Raw genomic sequence first — 20,400 nt, 5'->3', positions numbered from 1 at the left:
GGAATAGGTTAGGGTTAGTTTGGGGGTTAGGGTTAGGGGATTAGGGTTAGGTTGGGGTTAGGGTTAGGGTTAGGGTTAGTTAGGGGTTAGGATTAGTTAGGGTTAGGGTTAGTTAGGGCTAAGGGGGATAGGGTTAGGGTTAGGGCTAGGATTAGGGTTAGGGTTAGGGGTTAGGGTTAGTTAGGGTTAGTTAGGGCTAGGGTTAGGGTTAGGGGCTAGGGTTAGGGGGTTAGGGCTAGGGTTAGGGGGTTAGGGTTAGGGTTAGGGTTAGCACTCCACTCAGTTGACCCATTTTGAACCTCATTTGCATAAAAAGTGCACTCAGTTGACCTCGCCATCTAGGAGGCTTATACTACTAACGAATTTGAAGAATACAAAGGGATTTGCACCGGAAATAACTTCAAAATTGATTAGAACAAACCTTTTTGAGGTTGTGTAGGCCTTTAAACCTAAAATGTAATCCAAATAAAGACGAAAATTTAACTGATTTTCACATTTTTTCTTGCTTCAAATTTACACGCCATGTTTGCATTTGGAACTCTCTGGATTGTTTGTAGTAAATGCACTGAGTACGAGTTATCGCCCGTGTTTCTTTGCTACATTGTGAATACACAGAACGGATTCTATCGTTAAATTGGGTCCGTAGGACAATTATCATTTTAACGATGGAACATTCTATTTAGGAACCAGATTATACTTGACGGTAGGGGACTAGTATTGTTTTGTTGTTTAATGCCCCATCGAGAATTTTCCACTCATATGGAGACGCCACGGCTTGCAGGTAGAGAGCTACAAATTTTGTCCTATGCTCGGCACTTAGGGCCATTGAGCAGTGAAGGATCTTTTTTGTGACAGCATCTACTGTGACAAGGGACCTTGATTTATACGGTCTCATCCAAAAGACTGGTCTCCACGTCCCACAGTGGAATCCTAACCCTAAAGATCAACTCTTTACGCCACGTTTCGAGTGCAGATGTGTTAGTACTGGTAATGCAATATTTTTTAAAATCATTATTTCATGAAGTTGGTTTAGAATAAAATAACAGGAAGTGTGACATTTAAGTTAGGCTCGGCCTCATAAATGAAACAACAAGAAAAGCTTTAAAACAGATAGAATTTATTTTTTAGGTCATATTAAGAGAACTGCGTACATCCTTTAGATCTTGCACAGCGGTGGGTATTAAATGTTTAACCACGTTATGGATCCTGACAATGCCGGCCTGTCCTCCTGAGGCTACCCAAACACAACTCTGGATGTTCGGATTCATCTCAATCTGAAACAGAAAGAACCAAACGAGCTTCGCTTAAAAAATTCTACTACATAAATCACAGGCACCTGAAGTGTAGATAATTACCCCCCCCCCCCCACTTTTCTTAATAAAAAAAAGTGTAAGAGTGTCTAATATCTCAAAAATATATAAATTTCCCGTCAAACACATCTGTATGTCGTTATTTGCAAGTAGATTGTACCTTTTCTCACGTTTAAAGAATGGCCCTATTCGGTATAATAAAAATACATCATACCGAATAGGGCCATTCTTTAAACGTGAGAAAAAGTACAATCTGCTTGCATATAACGACATATGATGTGTTTGACGGGGAAATTTTATATTTTTGAGATATTATACACTCTTATATTGTTTTTTACTTAAAAAAAAAGTGGGGGGTATTATCCATACTTCAGGTGCCTGTGCGTAAATTGTTTTGAAGGAACACCTGTTTTTTTTTTGTTTTTTTTTTCAAACAGCTATTTGTTATTTAAGACCCTTTAGTTTACCCTATATACGGCACGGAAAGCTAAGCTTCTGACGTCATCTGCAGTAACTGTGATCTTTGGCATTTTCTTTTTAGGCTGAAAGTAACAATACTAAATCATAAGGCTAAAAATTTTAATTATCAAAATCCTGTAATATCATTGGCACAATGTCATTTATTATATTAGTAGCATATTATCACTTAATTTTTAAAATCAAATCAGTGGAAAGGGATGGGCTGGGCATTAAATAACAAAGTATTTTCATGTACTAGTATGAATAAATTAAGGATTAGGAAAAGTTCTGATCAGGTTTCTTGACAAATAAAATAATAAATTAACTTTTACACCAAAGCATGCTTATAATGAAGTGCCAGGGACAAAAAAAAAATTGCGTAATATTTTTTTTATTAGATGCATTAAAAATATATTTAGATTGTATTTATATCAGGTTTCATATTTAGATATGGAGATGGGTGAACTTAGTGTGCAGAAAGACCACTAGCTTCAGACGTACAAAAATCATATTCAAATTGAATTTAGTATTTACAGTAAAGTTTTTATCATTGTTGTTTTTTATGAAATCTTGATAAACAAAAAGTTTTTAGGAAATTTTTTTAAATTAAAATTTATTCTTTTATAAAACAAGAGGCCCACGGGCCTTATAGGTCACCTGAGTATCGTGCAACAACTTTCAAACAATTAAAATTGGTTCGTGTTTTAAACCAGAGGCCATGAAATTCACAATTCACAATTTTGAAAGAGGCACCATATTGCTTATCATAATTATAAACTTAGCATGCTTACTCTATTTACCTAATACCCAGATGTAGATCAGAGTAACAAAGAGAAAATGCACTTCCATTTTATAACCAGTTGTGCACCTCATCCCAAAGGAACCACTGACCCTGGGGCCACATATTTCAAAATTTTGCAGGTTTTATCAAAATGGTTGATTAATACTAAAGAGCAGATTTCAAAGCATTAATTTATTTTCAGACTATGACCCCCCCCCCTCCCCCCTCCCGACCAGGGGGCATAAAAAATAACCATTTTACTAGATGCACCTTTCTTCATCATAAATATATATACTTGGATCATTGGCATAAACCCAGGAGCAAAGGAAAAGATTTTCAAAGAATTAATGGATTTTCACAATATAATCAATACAGCCCCACCCTAATACCAGAACCCCTGATCCTGGGGCCATAAAATCCACAATTTTGGAAGAGGCACTCTTTCTTATCATAACTATGAACTTAATTAGTTTATTTAATACCCAGAAGCAGAGAAAACGATTTTCAAAGAATTAATGCATTTCACTATCTGATCAATAGAGCCCCGCCCTAACAACAGAACCCATGACCCTGGGGCCACAAAATTCACAATTTTGGAAGAGGCACTCTTGCTCAACATAACTATGTGTTTAGTTAGTTCATTTAATACCCAGAAGCAGAGAAGAAGATTTTCAAAGAATAAATGCATTTTTACTATATGATCAATAGAGCCCCGCCCTAACACTAGAACCCCTGACCCTGGGGCCATAAAATTCACAATTTTGGTAGAGGTACTCTTGCTCAACATAACTATGTACTTAGTTAGTTTACTTAATACCCAACAGCAAAGAAGAAGATTTTCAAAGAAATAATGCATTTTCACTATATAATCTATTTAGCCCCACCCAAGCACTAGAACCCCTGACCCTGGGGCCATGAATTTCACAATTTTGGTAGAGGACTCAATGCTCATTACAATCATGCTGACAGTTTGACTGCTTGATGTTCAGGAGTAAAGAAGAAGATTTTTAAATATTTCATTTATTTTAGTGGTTTTGGTCCCACCCCTAAGGCCCCAGGGGGGTGGGGACCATAAAATACATAATTTTTGTTCCCCTTCACCCATAGATGCTGTATACCAAATTTGGTTGAAATTGGTTCTGAGGTTTCAGAGAAGAAGCTGAAAATGTTCAAATGTTAACACACGACACGATACACGACAATGGCCGAAAACGGATAGCTATAGGTCACCTGAGTGACTCAGGTGACCTAAAAAGAGGGATTCATATTTTAATGGTTTTGGCGCGGAAATCGATGCACTAATTCATGAATACCCGAAAGAAACCATTTATCAATACCATACACGGCATGGATATATGTAGTGCTAATTCATGATCACACCAACAACTCCATAACCAGTGCGTTAAATTTTGAATACAACAATTTTTGTACATGTACAGTATTTTTAGCAAGTAATGATTTCAGCAATCTTCATGATGCTCAGAAAGATAACGGTAACAATATGTGATAATAAGGACTCACGGCAAGTGATATTAACATTTGACACAGAAAATGATAGTGACCTTGAAGGCTCAGTTGCTAGCACTTTCTGTGTCTTTGGTCCATCTCACTTGAAATGAACTTGACAACTTTACTCACACCATCATGTGTCACATACAGTTGTTATTTACAAATTTAGTATACATTAAAGATGATCTGTGAATTCAGTATAATTTTGGCAGGGTCATTCTAGCACATAGTAATTTCAAAGATTTCATTAATAAAGTAATTCAGTGATGAAGCCCTTCAAAGTAAAAACCCAAACCTGTGATGGGTCATATTCTCTATATTCCAGGTATATCTTATTCCTTCCACTTTCATATGAATTAAAGACTGTTGAATCTACGTTTTTCTTCTTTCCTTTCTCTGTTTTAAAATGCTCCTTTGGTTCTGGGATGTGGGCTTCATCAAAATTCTTTTCCTGGATCTCTGTCTCAAATAAAGTCTGTAAAAGTCATAAAATAGAGGCTTAATGAGTACATGAGATCTCTGACAAGTAAAGCTAAAAATTATTGAGTACAATGTTCTCCTTGCCCTTTTGGCTCTGGCAGTCAATATTGTACTCTACAAATAGCTAAATCATCGACCTCAAAAGCAGCAATTGACAGTTTGAGGCTTTCAACTGGAAAAAGACCTCCTAATACCCAGATATTGATACATCATCTTCGCTAGCCAAGGATTTCTGATATGCTACTCATCTCATAAACCCTTGGCATAAGGTGAAGTCAAAAGACGGGATTGTTTTCGTCACGTGATGTCGAATCAATCAGGTACGCAAAGATTGCGTCATCGACAGAAATAAAGACGCGTGTTTAAAAAACTTAAAAGTTTTTTCAAAAATATTTAAGAAGCAATCATTGAGTTATGTTTATTTGTTATTTATAGTACAAATCAGAAGCTTCAATATAGATTCTTAAGCACATGTTTAGAAGATATTGAATGACACCATATCTATTCATAGAATTGCATGTTATCTTACGGATCGTTGTTTACTTGCGTTTTTCATTTCCTAGATTAAAGAGTGAAGAAGTATCCCGAACGCAAATATCATCATTTACGAAAACAATTGCTGATTGGTTGACCGGGTGTACCGAATCCCAATTAGAAGTCGAGAAAAAAAAAAAAACTTCTATCAACACTGTATGCCAAGGGTTCATGAGAAGAGTAGTGTATCAGAAACCCTAGGCTAGTGAAGATGTTGATACATGTACAAATAGAAACTGGACGTTGTAAAAAAAAAATCTCTTTTGTGTAATTATCAGGAATTTGCCTTACTTTCAGTTTTATAAAAGAATAAAAACTTCGAGTGCTGAGTGTCATGTCTCTCTGAGGTGACTCATAGTAGCACTTATCAATTTTACCTCCTATAGTCATTCCTGGTATTAAGTACAAGACTTTTACGAGAAGTGCTGACTTTTACAGTTGACGGCTTACTTGTACACTGGACAGTGTATGGAAGCTCTTTTATGATATTAATATATAGCTCAACATTTAATTCAATGAAAAAAAAACGGATTTTTTAAACGCACATAAATTTGTAAAAGTTGTTTTTGAAGGAAACGACAACCATCCTACCCTAAACTCCCGGCCTAAGTGCCCCTAACACTATACCTGTGACCATTTCAAAGGCTTTCTTATCCATTATCAAATCTGTACGTCCATATATGACACAGGTTTAAATGTCTAAGTTAACCGTCAACTGTAAAAAGTCAGTGCTTCTCGTAAAAGTCCATTTGTAAGTTCATTAAATTCTGATAGAAAACTGAACTGAATGAGTAATATACTTCCAGAGTATTCAATTTTTTTTGAGATGGCATTGATTCTAGTATGTACGGTATATATGAACCGGGCTAAAGAAAAGAAAACATAATTAAAGACCAAAATTATTCAATTTTTACCAAAGTTCTGCGATGAAAACGCTTGACTTCTTCCCTTTTTAGATGAGGCATAACAGATCCAATAACATTTCCTGTGTTGTTAGTTGCTAGAATAATCATAAGCCAGTTGGAACAAGTTAACCCCTAAAATTAAAAACATCTTAACATTAAAAGTATATTATTTACAGTTTAACCACAATATATACATCACAATGCTCATAAGTATTTATGCTGCCATATAAATTTACAAGAGACCTACTGGTCAGAACTCTCACTTTCCGTTCTTCATTATCAGATTTTTTTTATATGTCCTGTCCGTCCATCTGTCTGTCCATTTGTTGGCAAAAACTTTAACCTTGCCCATAACTTTTTAGTGGATGGGGCAATGGTTTTCATATTTCACAGGTATAAAACTATCAAGTGTGAAGCAATACTTACCCAAATACAGTCTGATAGAACCACCACAGGATCTGACAGTGGATTGTCATCATTAACAGTGTGGTCATAGGACTCCGATCTAACATACGTCTCCAGATTTCTAAAAATTTAAAAAAAAGCTTGTGGGTCAAAAAGCTCACCTGAGTATTAAACCTCTATCTGCTGTCATCAAGCTTAAGTCTATGATTTGAAAAGTTTAAAATTAAGAATAAAAGGGTGATGGCAAGTCTACAAACCTGGATTTCAGCTTTGTTGAAAGAATTTATGTTTCTGTGAAAAATGTTAACCCACTTTCACATATTAAGAGTGTATAAATTCCTCTATGCAGAACACTTAGCCAGCCTATATACATGTAGTGCCATGTAATCTTAGATATAAGTTTTATAATTCATAATTTCATTTCACTCGAAAAAAAAAAAATTCATATTTATACTTACGAATAACAATCATCCATTCCTTGAAGAACACAAAAATTAAATGGCAGCCAGTAAACTGATAAAGCCATCTGAGCTGGGGTCTTGAATATTGGGAAATGTCTGTTGTTGAGATCCCATATAACAAATGTCCGATCACGACTGGCGGAGGCGAATTTATCTGTCATGTGGGGCGACCATTTCAGTGACATGACACAATCAGTATGGGCGGCTGTACTGTGAAATGGGAGAAGTTTAATGGTGGGAGACACTGCCACCCTTAGGAGACTAGACTGGGATTTAAGATCCCAAACTCTGATTGAGCCTGCAAAGAATCACAAACATGTTCTTAGGTATCATTTTATTTATTTTTTACTTTAAATTTACAATGACACTACAAAGATACATAAAGAAAGAAGATGAGTACAAAATGTGTATAATGGATTTTTTTCTTGCCTACTCATTGAGTCTTTATACATCCATTCATGCTTAATAGAAGAAACTGAAGTATTAGAAAAAAGAGTAGAAATAAATTACACACAATCATTTGTTCACCATTTTAAAAACAATAATTCAAACAACAAGAGGCCCACGGGCCTTATAGGTCACCTGAGTATTGTGCAACAACTTCAAACAATTCAATTTGGTTCGTGTTTTAAACCAGAGGCCATGAAATTCACAATTCACAATTTTGAAAGAGGCACCATTGCTTATCATAATTATAGACTTAGCATGCTTACTCTATTTACTTAATACCCAGAGGTAGATCAGAGTAACATTAAGAGAAAATGCACTTCCACTTTATAACCAGTTGTGCACCTCATCCCAAAGAAACCACTGAACCTGGGGCCACATATTTCAAAATTTTGCAAATTTTATCATAAAATGGTTGATTAATACCAAAGTGCAGATTTCAAAGCATTAATTTATTTTCAGACTTTGTACACCCCCCCCTCACCCCCGACCAGGGAGGGGGGCATAAAAAATAACCATTTTGCTAGATGCACCTTTCTTCATCATAAATATATATACTTGGATCATTGGCATAAAACCCAGGAGCAAAGGAAAGATTTTCAAAGAATTAATGTATTTTAACTATATAATCAATAGAGCCCCGCCCTAACACCAGAACCCCTGACCCTAGGGCCATAAAATTCACAATTTTGGAAGAGGCACTCTTGATCAACATAACTATTTACTTACGTAGTTTATTTAATACCCAGACACAGGGAAGAAGATTTTCAAAGAATTAATGCATTTTTACTATATGATCAATAGAGCCCCGCCCTAACACCAGAACCCCTGACCCTGGGGCCCTAAAATTCACAATTTTGGCAGAGGCACTCTTGCTCATCATAACTATGTGCTTGGTTAGTTTATTTAATACCCAAAAGCAGAGAAGAAGATTTTCAAAGAATTCATGCATTTTCACTATATAATCAATAGGGCCCCACCCTAACACCTGAGAACCCCTGACCCTGGGGCCACAAAATTCACAATTTTGAAAGAGGCACTCTTGCTCATCATAACTATTTACTTACATAGTTTATTTAATACCCAGGAGCAGAGAAGAAGATTTTCAAAGAAATAATGCATTTTCACTATATAACCAATAGAGCCCCGCCCTAACACCAGAACCCCTGACCCTGGGGCCATAAAATTCACAATTTTGAAAGAGGCACTCTTGCTCATCATAACTAAGTGCTTGGTTCGTTTATTTAATACCCAGGAGCAGAGAAGAAGATTTTCAAAGAAATCATGCATTTTCACTGTATGATCAATAGGGCCCCGCCCTAGCACTAGAACCCCTGACCCTGGGGCCATGAATTTCACAATTTTGGTAGAGGACTCAATGCTCATTACATTCATGCCAACAGTTTGCCTGCTTGATGTCCAGGAGTAAAGAAGAAGATTTTTAAAGATTGCAATAATTTTAGTGGTTTTGGCCCCACCCCTCAGGCCCCAGGGGGGCAGGGACCATAAAATTCATAATTTTTGTTCCCCTTCACCCATAGATGCTTTGTGCCAAAATTGGCTGAAATTGGTTGAGCGGTTTCAGAGAAGAAGCTGAAAATGTTCAAATGTTAACACACGACGCACGGCGACAGATGAAAACGGATAGCAATAGGTCACCTGAGTTACTCAGGTGACCTAATAAATCTGGGATGTTATGTGCAAACTTAAGTTATAATTGACCTGTATATTGGCTCTTGAAAGAAGTCAACAATGTAAAAAGTTTGAAGACAGGTGTGCTACAGACAGGTGTCTGCCGAATAATGGGTATCAGAAAAGCTCTGTTGAGCTTTTATCTAGTGAAAGCACAAATATTCGTGGGGGATTAAATTTCGTTTATTTCGTTGTTAACAATATTCAACGAAATTAAATCCAACACGAAATTTTATATGACTACATATTGAATAGGGTTAACTTTTAAAACAATGAAATTAAATGCCCACGAAACATTTTTTGATGACAAAACAACGAAATTTTATGCCCACGAAAATTTGTGCTTCTACAGTAATCAAACAACATTGACTATGAAATTATTAAAATTTGTGGAGGCCAATTTTCGTGGATTGCTAAGCTTTTACAGGTTTGTTGTACATTATTTCATATTTTCTCATAAATGTAAAAGGAAATATGACCTAAGAACCTTATATTTTAAGTCTTGGAGGATGCTGATTCGTGAATGAGAGGTATTCATAAATTCAATGAAAATAGAACCCATATGAAAACTAATGACTCCACAGTAAATGATAAATATTTGATCACAGAATCTCATGTTAAGCATTTGAGCCTTGGCTTGAAATAAATTTAGCTACAGAACATTTAAACAAGAGGCCCAGGGGCCACAGCGCTCACCTGAGCACATCGGGCTTGAATTTACTCCCCCCCCCCCTACTTCCAGGCGTTCATCATTTGACCATACTAGAATCTAAACTACCTGAGGATGATTCCATATAAATACCCCGAGTATCACTAATCATAGCTTTGAAGTACTTGAAAAGAAGATTTTAAAAGGTTTCCCTATATATCCGTATGTAAAACTTGGGTCGGCCATTTTGGCCCCACCCTATCCCCAGGGCCGTGGGTCATGATTTGAAAAAACTTGAATCTACACTACCTGAGGATGATTCCACATGAGTTTCATCTTCCCTGGCCCAGTGGTAATTGAGAAGGAATTTTAAAAATATTTCCCATATATTCCTATGTAAAACTTGGGTCAGCCATTTTGGCCCCATCCTTGCCCCGGGGGTCATGATTTGAACAAACTTGAATCTACACTACCTAAGGATGATTCCACATGAGTTTCATCTTTCATGGCCCAGTGGTTCTGGAGAAGGAGATTTTTAAAGATTTTTTTTATATATTCCTATGTAAAACTAGGGTCAGCCATTTTGGCCCCATCCTTGCCCCTGGGGTCATGATTTGAACAAATTTGAATCTACACTACCTGAGGATGATTCCACATGAGTTTCATCTTTCCTGGCCCAGTGGTTCTGGAGAAGAAGATTTTTAAAGATTTTTACTACATATTCCTATGTAAAACTTGGGTCGGCCATTTTGGCCCTACCCTATCCCCAGGGCCGGGGATCATGATTTGAACAAACTTGAATCTACACTACCTGAGGATGATTCCACATGAGTTTCATCTTTCCTGGCCCAGTGGTTCTGGAGGAGAAGATTTTTAAAGATTTTTCCTATATATTCCTATGAAAAACTTGGGTCGGCCATTTTGGCCCCATCCTTGCCCCAGGGGTCATGATTTGAACAAACTTGAATCTACACTACCTGAAGATGTTTCCACATTAGTTTAATCTTTCCTGTCCTAGTGGTTCTTGAGAAGAAGATTTTTAAAGATTTTTCTTATATATTCCTATGTAAAACTTGGGTCGGCCATTTTGGCCCCATCTTTGCCCGGGGGTCATGATTTGAACAAACTTGAATCTACACTACCTGAGGATGCTTCCACATGAGTTTCATCTTTCCTGGCCCAGTGGTTCTGGAGAAGAAAATTTTTAAAGATTTTTCTTATATATTCCTATGTAAAACTTGGGTCGGCCATTTTGGCCCCACCCTTGCCCCGGGGGTCATGATTTGAACAAACTTTAATCTACACTACCTGAGGATGCTTCCACATGAGTTTCATCTTTCCTAGCCCAGTGGTTCTGGAGAAGAAGATTTTTAAAGATTTTTCCTATATATTCCTATGTAAAACTAGGGTCGGCCATTTTGGCCCCACCCTTGCCCCGGGGTCATGATTTGAACAAAATTGAATCTACACTACCTGAGGATGCTTCCACATGAGTTTCATCTTTCCTGGCCCAGCGGTTCTGGAGAAGAAGATTTTTTAAAAATGCCATTAATTTTTAACAAATTCATGATTATCTCCCCTTGGAAAAGGGCGTGGCCCTTCATTTGAACAAACTTGAATCCCCTTCACCCAAGGATACTTTGTGCCAAGTTTGGTTGAAATTGGCCCAGTGGTTCTTGAGAAGAAGATGAAAATGTGAAAAGTTTACGACGACAACAACGACAACGACGACAGACAACGGACAAATTTTGATCAGAAAAGCTCACTTGAGCCTTTGGCTCAGGTGAGCTAAAAAGTAAACAATCACTTAAAGACAAATCTGACAAGAAGACACCTATCATGTGTTGAGGAAAATCAAATACTTACCTTCGCCATAGCCAGCTGCCAAGAACTGACAAGACTTTGGCTGCCAGTCAATACACAGGCATGGGGAGGCCTTTTCTGTGACAGAAAGATCTAACATAAAGTGATTGTCAATTCGAACATGACATAGAAAAACTGATAGAAAAAAGCGTTTTATAAAATTCTGTTAAAATAAGTATGATGAAATCTTTTTTGGTGAAACAAACAAACTGTTAAAGATTTACCATGTTTAGATACAGGATAAGGAAGAAGAGTAAATACTGGCTCTGGTTTGAAGACGGCCGGCTCATTGCCGTGGTTTTCTAAATTTAAACTGTCTGGTTGAGGTATACTGTAGAGAAAACAAAGACGTTATGCAATGTTACAAATAAATTATAATGATACATTTATCTTAAAACATGGTGAGGAATCCAAATGAAAAAATCATAGGGATCCAGTCATAAAATTTAATTCAAATGCTAATTAAGGGATCATTTTGAGATACATGTACCATATAAGCGAAATTTTTTTAGCGATTTGCCCTTAAAAAATTTTATTTCTAGCAAGATGTAATTTTAGCGATTTTAAAAAGCTCACTAAAGAAGCTATTACAAACAAGAGGCCCACGGGCCTTATAGGTCACCTGAGTATCATGTAACAACTTTCCAGCGATTGTATTTGGTTCGTGTTTTAATCCAAAAGCCATGAAATTCACAAATTTTGAAAGAGGCACCATTGCTTATCAAAGGGCAGATTTCAAAGCATTAATTTATTTTTAGTCAAAGTACCCCCATGGTACCCCTGACCAGTGGCCCTGAATTTATCGATTTTGAAAGAGGCCCCTCCCTTCATTAGAAGGCCAGCATTTTTTTTATCTTTAGGTTTAGTTATGAACATAAGAATAAAAAAATCCTGAAGGAGAAGGAAATAAAAAAAAATTTTGATAAATCAATTATAACAATTTGTACATTCTTTTTTTTTATGCTATTCTAATAGGCTCCTTACCACTGGACACATAATACTTACAAATAGGAAAGTAGAACATTTAATTGCTTATTTCATCATCCGCCAGTTTGGGCCAGTTATATAAATTTTGTGATGTTGGTCAAAATATATTTTAAAAAATCAATTCTTTAAAAGTCTTTCAATATATCTTCATTTTTTTAATATGTGTTAGGTGAATGTGTAGACATTGTTCTAAAATTTACTTGATGCCTAAAATTATAATTCCTATCATAAAACAGACAGGGAGTATTGGGGAGTAGGGTGAATATTTTTTCAATTAAGTGTAAAATAATTTCTCTGGCTGATACAAATGATACTACATGCCTGTATATATTTGTATATTCTTGCCTTTTAATAGTTAATTTTTTTTATTTCTTCAGGTTATTGTTCATTTCTTCCTCAAATGGACTTAACTTCTCCCATAGTTTTATTCATTACATCTGATGCATAAGCAACCCTTATCTGAAGAAAGATGCTTAGACTGTAAGCTATAACAGAGACCTAAACAATGTCGCTGGCAATATGCAATAGCTACCACGTTCGGGCAGTTTAAAACCTGGGGGAGGAAAATAATTCACAGACAGATATAGATACTTTTGAAATGAATACATAATTATCTCACCAGCAAGTCATTGTGCAACAAAGTCGTCAGCATTTTATTTGTCCTTTGAACAGGTGAAACGTTTTGAATGGCACTCGTATCGATGAATTTTACACTAAACCAAGAAAGCTTTATTTACCCGCCGTTTCATCTTAAAACCGGAAGTGCGAGTTCGTAAATTTGAAATCTCGATCCCGACTCATATTTGACCATCGGGGAAAAAAATGTTTTATTTTTGTTCTGAAAATTCAAAACCTTGAGCGGAGGATTTGTACAACTGAAAATAAAATAAATCCTGGCCTTAAATATATTAGCATATTAGCCAGGAGCAAAGGATAAGATGTTCAAAGAATTCATGCAATTCACTATATAATCATTAGAGCCCCACCCTAAAACAAGAACCCCTGACCCTGGGGCCATAAAATTCACAATTTTGGTAGAGGCACTCTTGCTTATCATAACTATGTACTTAGTTAGTTTATTTAATACCCAGGAGCAGATAGGAAGATTTTCAAAGAAATAATGTATTTTCACTATATAATCAATAGAGCCCCACCCTAACACCAGAACCCCTGACCCTGGGGCCATAAAATTCACAATTTTGGTAGAGGCACTCTTGCTCATCATTACTATGTACTTTGTTGGTTTATTTAATACCCAGGAGCAGAGAAGAAGATTTTCAAAGAAATAATGCATTTTCACTACCTACTTATTTAGCCCTGCCCTAGCACTAGAACCCCTGACCCCAGGGCCATGAATTTCAAAATTTTGGTAGAGGACTCATTGCTGATTACAATCATGCAAACAGTTTGATTGCTTGATGTCCAGGAGTAAAGAAGAAGATTTTTAAAGATTGCATTAATTTTAGTGGTTTTGGCCCCACCCCTCAGGCCCCAGGGGGGCAGGGATCATGAAATTCACAATTTTTGTTCCCCTTCACCCACAGATGCTTTGTGCCAAATTTGGTTGAAATTGGTTAAGTGGTTGCAGAGAAGAAGCTGAAAATGTTCAAATGTTAACGCACGACGAACGACGAACGACGCACGACGAACGACGACGGACAAAAACAGATAGCAATAGGTCACCTGAGTTTACTCAGGTGACCTAATAAAGTGCAATTAATTTTTAGCGATATTTAATTTTAGCGATCTAGGCACCCTCGCTAATAATGCCAAAATTAAATCCTTGCTAAAAATTCTGCCTAAACTGTACATGTATATCATCTATTTTTGTCCCCCGCTTGAAAAGTGGGGGATATTAATTTGGGTTTGTCCGTCCGTCTGTCCGCCCGTCCATCTTTCTGCCTGTCTGTAACGCTTTCGTTTCCACACAATATCTCGAGAACCCTTTGAGCTTTTGCAATGAAATTTTGCATAGCAAATCTCTATGGACTAAAGAAGACCCCTATTGATTTTGAGGTCAAAAGATCAAAGGTCAAGGTCATAAATTTGCAAATTCTCTTTGTTATAACACTTTTGTTTCCACGCGATATCTTAAGAACCCTTTGAGCTTTTGCAATGAAATTTTACGTAACAACTCCCTGTGGCTTAAGGAAGACCCCTATTGATTGAGGTCAAAAGGTCAAACTTCAGGGTCATAAATGTATACATTCTGTTTGTGTGTAACACTATCGTTTTCGGGCGATATTTCAAGAGGATTTTGAGCTTTTGCAATGTAATTTTATACCAAAAGTCCCTAGACCCTCTCTCACCCCTCTCAAGGTGTCCCGCCCCGTTTGTTTTATTAGTATTTATTGTATTACATGTCGCTATTTTTAGCACAGGGGCATGAAGGAGAGTTATTACGTATAAAACAGGTTCTCGGCGGACTTTATATTCTTATTACATCTATTAAAACTGTTTAATAAGGTTAAATTAGACACCATGCATTGTGTAAAATTTTGACAATATATCAAACGTGAATATTTGTGACTTAATGTTTGTATATAATTTTCGCCATGTGAAAGCGGCTACGTGGTCTAGTGATATGTCTCTCGCTTCAGATGTGAGAGGGCCAGGGTTCGCATCCCGGAAATCCATTTTTTTTTTCAAAATACTTTAATTTTGTTTTACTAAATGATAGTATTCAGTATGTGAAATGAAAAATTTATGAGGTCTGGCTTGTACAAACTCATAAAATTATCATTACAGTGTGATAAATGTTCCATATAAAAAGAATCTTCTACACACATAATAAAGAATAATCAATCAAACCTTTATATCCATATTGGCATATTTTATTTGCTTCAATATACATTTAATAATTCTACAAGTTCAGTGAAGGGGATCCGACCCCCCCCCTCCCCCCGAACTGCGCATGGTTTACTTTTTCCCTAGTAAGCAGGGGGCACAAATTCTCTGAATTAGCTTGTTAATTACTGTATTATGATGGACAGGCAAATTGAAAAAAAAAATTAAAAAATTAAAAATTCCCTTCTTCTTATACATATTGTGGTGCGATAGATCATGTGATAGATGCGGTGATCAGAAAAGCTCACTTGAACTTCAAATCAGGTGAGCTAAAAAGATCTTAAACTTTGACTTTTTAACTGCCCTGTATAATTACACCCAAAATATAATTGTCTTTTTGGGGTATGAAAATGCCCCCCCCCTCCCTCCCTCCCCATTAAATTGAAATGGAAAGAATTACTACCAGGTAAATGATTTTCAGAAATCTAATCTAACAGACAACAAAGATAATAATTGTTTATAAAACAAAGGTAATCTGGTTACACTTCTGAAAAATGTAGGTCAGATAGTACCTGAAGCAAGTGTGGCTTGTGTCTAACCCTAGATACATTTATTGTCCACTGAAGCTTGGTCCAGGCAGGGTTTATATGGTAGTTACTTGGAAACGGACCTGCTCCAAAATATGTCACCTGGTCACATCCAGCATCCAAAGTAATGTAATGTCTATCCCAAGATGCATCATACATGAAAGTTTAGATCCAGTATCCCGAGCAAGTGTTGTAGCTTACTACTTTTGATGCATGCAAGTTTGTTCCAGATAGGGCTTTTTATTTCTTGGGAATGGACTTACTCCAAAACTTTAATTTGGTCACTCATCTGGAAAATGTATGTCAAATCCTGCATTGGAAGCAAGTCTGGTACTCCCCTTCCTAAATGCATTATCCATGCAGATTTGATTCAGGCAGAGTTTATAGTAATTTACGAATGGGCCTGCATCAAAAATTTTATCCAGGTCATTCATCAGGGGAATGTAGCTCAGACCATCTGAAACAAATCTGGTAGTGTCCATCCCTCGATGAACCATCCATGCAAGTTTACCATAAGTCCAGGAAAGGCTAATAGATTTTTTGGAATTGATCTTGTCAATTATCTTGAAAAAGTTGATCAAATCCAGCATCAAAGCAAATCTGGTAGTGTCCATTCCTAGATGCATTATCTATGCAAGTTTGGTACAGGTAGGGCTTCGAGTTTTTTGGATATATGAACTTTATCAGAGACACGAAAGCTAATACGCCTACACCAATAGCATGAGCTGAGAATTTGATTTGACAGATATATGCTAAATATGCTGACATTAACCAAAAAGTGTTAATTTAACCAAACAGTGTTAATTAAATATTTTTTTATTAAATGTTATGTCAGACATGGCGAAAATGCCTTTTAATTTATTAATCATTACTGCAATTTACAGCAAAATTAAGTCTTACATTAAATGAACATTCTGGTAAATTTTTTAAAGTGCATCTGGAAATGAAGTTTGGTCTTAATTAAGGACCAATATAGTTTATTTTATCTGCTCAAAAAACCTTAATAAAATACACCATACAGAAAAACATCTTATAGCCAACATGCTTATAATGAATTGACAATAAAAGTGATTTTCATTTGCTGTGGGTTTTAAACATATATTGTGAAGCTAACAGAAATAATCAGTTATGTTTATAATGAAGCAAATTTGCCCTTCCCTGGCACTTCGTTATATGCCTGTTTCACTGCATGACATATGTCTGGCAATGAGTAATGTTGGATGATCATCCATGCAATTTTGGTTAAAGGTAAGGGTTTATAGTTTGTTTCAAAACCTTTCACCTGGTCACTCATCTGGCCTCAATACAATAAACTGAGAACAGACAAGCCAAAATATTTATTTTTAATATCTAAGTGTTTGTGGGTAGGCAAAATTTTGTTGTTTCATGGGGACATAATTTGGTCAGAATCTCATATGTTCAGATGATTCAATAAACAAACATAATGTCTAACCACATACTTGTTCATGGGTAAGTAAATCAGTAGATAAGGGATGAGCACTGATGATTCCACAATACACTTTAACACTGCCAAAGTTAACACTAACCAAATTTATTTATTTTCATTTTTTCTATGTATTAGAACCTCAAATATTCCCCCCGCAAATCATCTGGATTTATGCAGCATTAAGGTTCATAAACCCTCTGCTTTATCATATGAAATGTTGCTTTTAACTTAATGATTTTCCAAAAGAAATATATTTTACAAGTAAAATAGAGACAATTATAGCATAGCTTGCGGGTCAAAATTGGACAAAAAAGACACTTCAACTTGGAAAATCTGTAAAGCAATAATAGTCATTTACGTCATTAAGAGTTATAAAATATGAAGAAAACAAGAAGCCCATGGGCCTTATAGGTCACATGAGTATCATGTAACAACTTTCCAACAATTGAATTTGGTATGTGTTTTAACCAAAAGCAATGAAATTCACAATTTTGAATGAGGCACCATTGTTTATCATAATCATACACTAAGCATGCTTACTTTGGTTACTTAATACTTAGAGTAAGATCAGAGTGACATAGAGAAAATGCATATTCACTTTATAACCAATTGTCCACCCCACAGGAACCACTAAATATGAGGCCACATATTTCAAAATTTAGGAAATTTAATCATAAATTTTATTTTATCATGAATGGTTGATTGATAACAAAGAGCAGATTTCAAAGCATTAATTTATTTTCAGACTACCCCCTCCTCGGTACCCCTGACCCAGGGGCCCTGAAGTTAATCATTTAGCAAGAGGCACCTTTCTTAATTATAAATATGTGCTTAGATCACTGGCATAAAAGCCAGGAGCTAAGGAAAAGATTTTCAAAGAATTCACTACCCTGACCCAGGGGCCATGAAATTCACAATTTTGGAAGAGGCATTCTCGCTCATCATATCTTTATACTTAGTTTATTTCATACCCAGGTGCAGAGAAGAAGATTTTCAAGAAAAACGCGCATTTTCAATACATAATCTATATAGCCCCACCCTAGCACAAGAACCCCTGACCCTGGGGCCATGAATTTCACAATTTTGGTAGAGGACTCAATACTGATTACAATCATGCCAACAGTTTGACTGCTTGATTTCAAGGAGTAAAGAAGAAGATTTTTAAAGATGACATTAATTTAAGTGGTCTTGGCCCTGCCCCTTAGACCCCAAGGGGAAGGGACCATGAAATTTATCATTTTTGTTCCCATTCACCCATAACTGCTTTGTGCCAAAATTGGTTAAAATTGGTTGAGCGGTTACAGAGAAGAAGCTGAAAATGTTCAAATGTTAACGCACGTCGCACAATGGACGACGACAGACGAAAACAGATAGCAATAGGTCACCTGAGTTTACTTAGGTGACCTAAAAAAACACCACTTGATAATATACCGGTATTTAGCATGCCCAGTTTAGTGGTGAGAGAGAGGGAAATATCACCTGTATATGTGAACATTTCCATCAGAGAAGGCTCCTGCTAACAGCCCAAGTCTTGGTAAGTGCAGGGATGGCTACAAATAAAATAAACTTTAATCTTCATTTCAGTGAATAATTGAAAAATGACATCAAATTGTCAATACGACCTCATTACTAATTGTGGAGAGTCCTATCACGTTGCGTAGACAGGCATATCATCTAGTCAAACGATATGTGAAGGAGATGTGATATGGCTCTTAATTTGGATCAAGTTACTGTAAGTTATAATAATAAAATTATTTTAACACCCCCCCCCCTTTACAACTAGCAAAATATAGTAAAACAAACCATTTGAGATCAATTATATAATATTTTTCCATTAATTTAAAAAAAGCATATACAGTATAATCCCTATTGACCGCCCCTGCCCCTATAAGCGCCCCCTTAGGTCTTTTTCAATTTTCAGGAAATGTGTAAGGGCCCCCTGTACAGTGATTGAAATCATATACAACTGTATCAAAAGTCTGCCAAATTTTGAAGAAACTGAAAATGAAACTTGTCTATAATCCAATTTCTCGGTGGAAAATCAATCTTTTATCTTAATTTGGATGGATTATCTTCAATTAAAGTTTTTTCGAAGATTTTTTGAAGTTAAAATATGACATTAAATATTGTATATAGAAAAATAAAATAACCGCCCCCCTTTTGCAATTTTCTAAGTACCCGGGGCGGTTAATAGGAATTATACGGTAAATGTCAAGGTACTTTTTGATGCTCAAGAAAATAATGTCATGTTTCTGTGTACTAATTGTAAGTCATCAATATCAGAGAGTGGTGATAAGGATTCAGAAAATCTGTGTGGCGATCCAGAATGGTTATCAAATAAAATCAACTGTTACCGTAACATTGAGTGATATTCAATAGGGTATATAATAAAGTACAGTCAGTGCTAGCTGAGTCTGACCCGTACTGAACTAAAGATCAAAACTCTAACAGTACAAATGTCAGAGGTCAAATGTCAGAGGTGAATCTAGCCCTTTACTGGACTTACGAAACAAAACTCTGACAGTTAAAATGTCAGAGGTGAATCTGAACCCTTACTGGACTAAAAAACCAAACCTCTGATAGTTCAAATCAACAAGAAGAGGCCCATCCCCTGCGAAATGATATTCATGATTTTAAGAACCTTTATGAGTTGTTCATAATTGTTCATGAATGGTTCTTAAAGGATTCTTAATAGGTTCATAAAAGTAGTTCATGAATAAAATTCATGAAAACATTCACAATTCATAGTTCATGAACAAATGATGAACAAATATGAATATTGGTAATTTTCAGTTTAAAGAAAAAACTTAGTAGTTCAAGGTAATGAATGTTCATGAATTTTCATGAAGACTAAAAATGTAAAAATAATTGTCACAAACGATCGCCAGAAAACTCTCATTACTCCCATAATACAACTTTTGCATGCAGATGCAATTGTTGAACAAGCCCCTGATTTAATTAATAACATGCTTTTGTTTTGATTTTGAAAGTATGGGATCAGAGCCGAGTAGGGGAACATAAGAGGTTAAAATCACTATTTTCTACTCTATGTAATTGATAACTTAGATTCTTCAGGATAATAAAACTCTGTTATGAA

General features: G+C 36.0%; 1 protein-coding gene across 1 annotated transcript in view; it reads right to left on the bottom strand.

The window, feature by feature from the left end:
• Nucleotides 1–1,118: 1,118 nt before the first annotated feature.
• The window catches only part of LOC134238165 (general transcription factor 3C polypeptide 2-like), a gene marked incomplete at its 5' end in the record, with an annotated part of 51,965 nt that continues 32,683 nt past the window's right edge, over nucleotides 1,119–20,400 (bottom strand). Inside the window, 9 exons of the mRNA XM_062720279.1 lie at nucleotides 1,119–1,274; nucleotides 1,778–1,852; nucleotides 4,355–4,534; nucleotides 5,988–6,110; nucleotides 6,405–6,504; nucleotides 6,842–7,142; nucleotides 11,499–11,573; nucleotides 11,720–11,826; nucleotides 18,783–18,853. Coding sequence (XP_062576263.1) covers nucleotides 1,125–1,274; nucleotides 1,778–1,852; nucleotides 4,355–4,534; nucleotides 5,988–6,110; nucleotides 6,405–6,504; nucleotides 6,842–7,142; nucleotides 11,499–11,573; nucleotides 11,720–11,826; nucleotides 18,783–18,853 — 1,182 coding nt within the window. The remainder of the gene's footprint in view (nucleotides 1,275–1,777; nucleotides 1,853–4,354; nucleotides 4,535–5,987; nucleotides 6,111–6,404; nucleotides 6,505–6,841; nucleotides 7,143–11,498; nucleotides 11,574–11,719; nucleotides 11,827–18,782; nucleotides 18,854–20,400) is intronic.

The sequence above is a fragment of the Saccostrea cucullata genome, unplaced genomic scaffold, assembly GCF_032062105.1.
Source record: "Saccostrea cucullata isolate Sc308-1 unplaced genomic scaffold, CSIRO_AGI_Scuc_v1 ctg6947, whole genome shotgun sequence".
Taxonomy (NCBI): Eukaryota; Metazoa; Mollusca; class Bivalvia; order Ostreida; family Ostreidae; genus Saccostrea; species Saccostrea cuccullata.
This window is presented reverse-complemented; position numbering and strand designations above follow the sequence as displayed.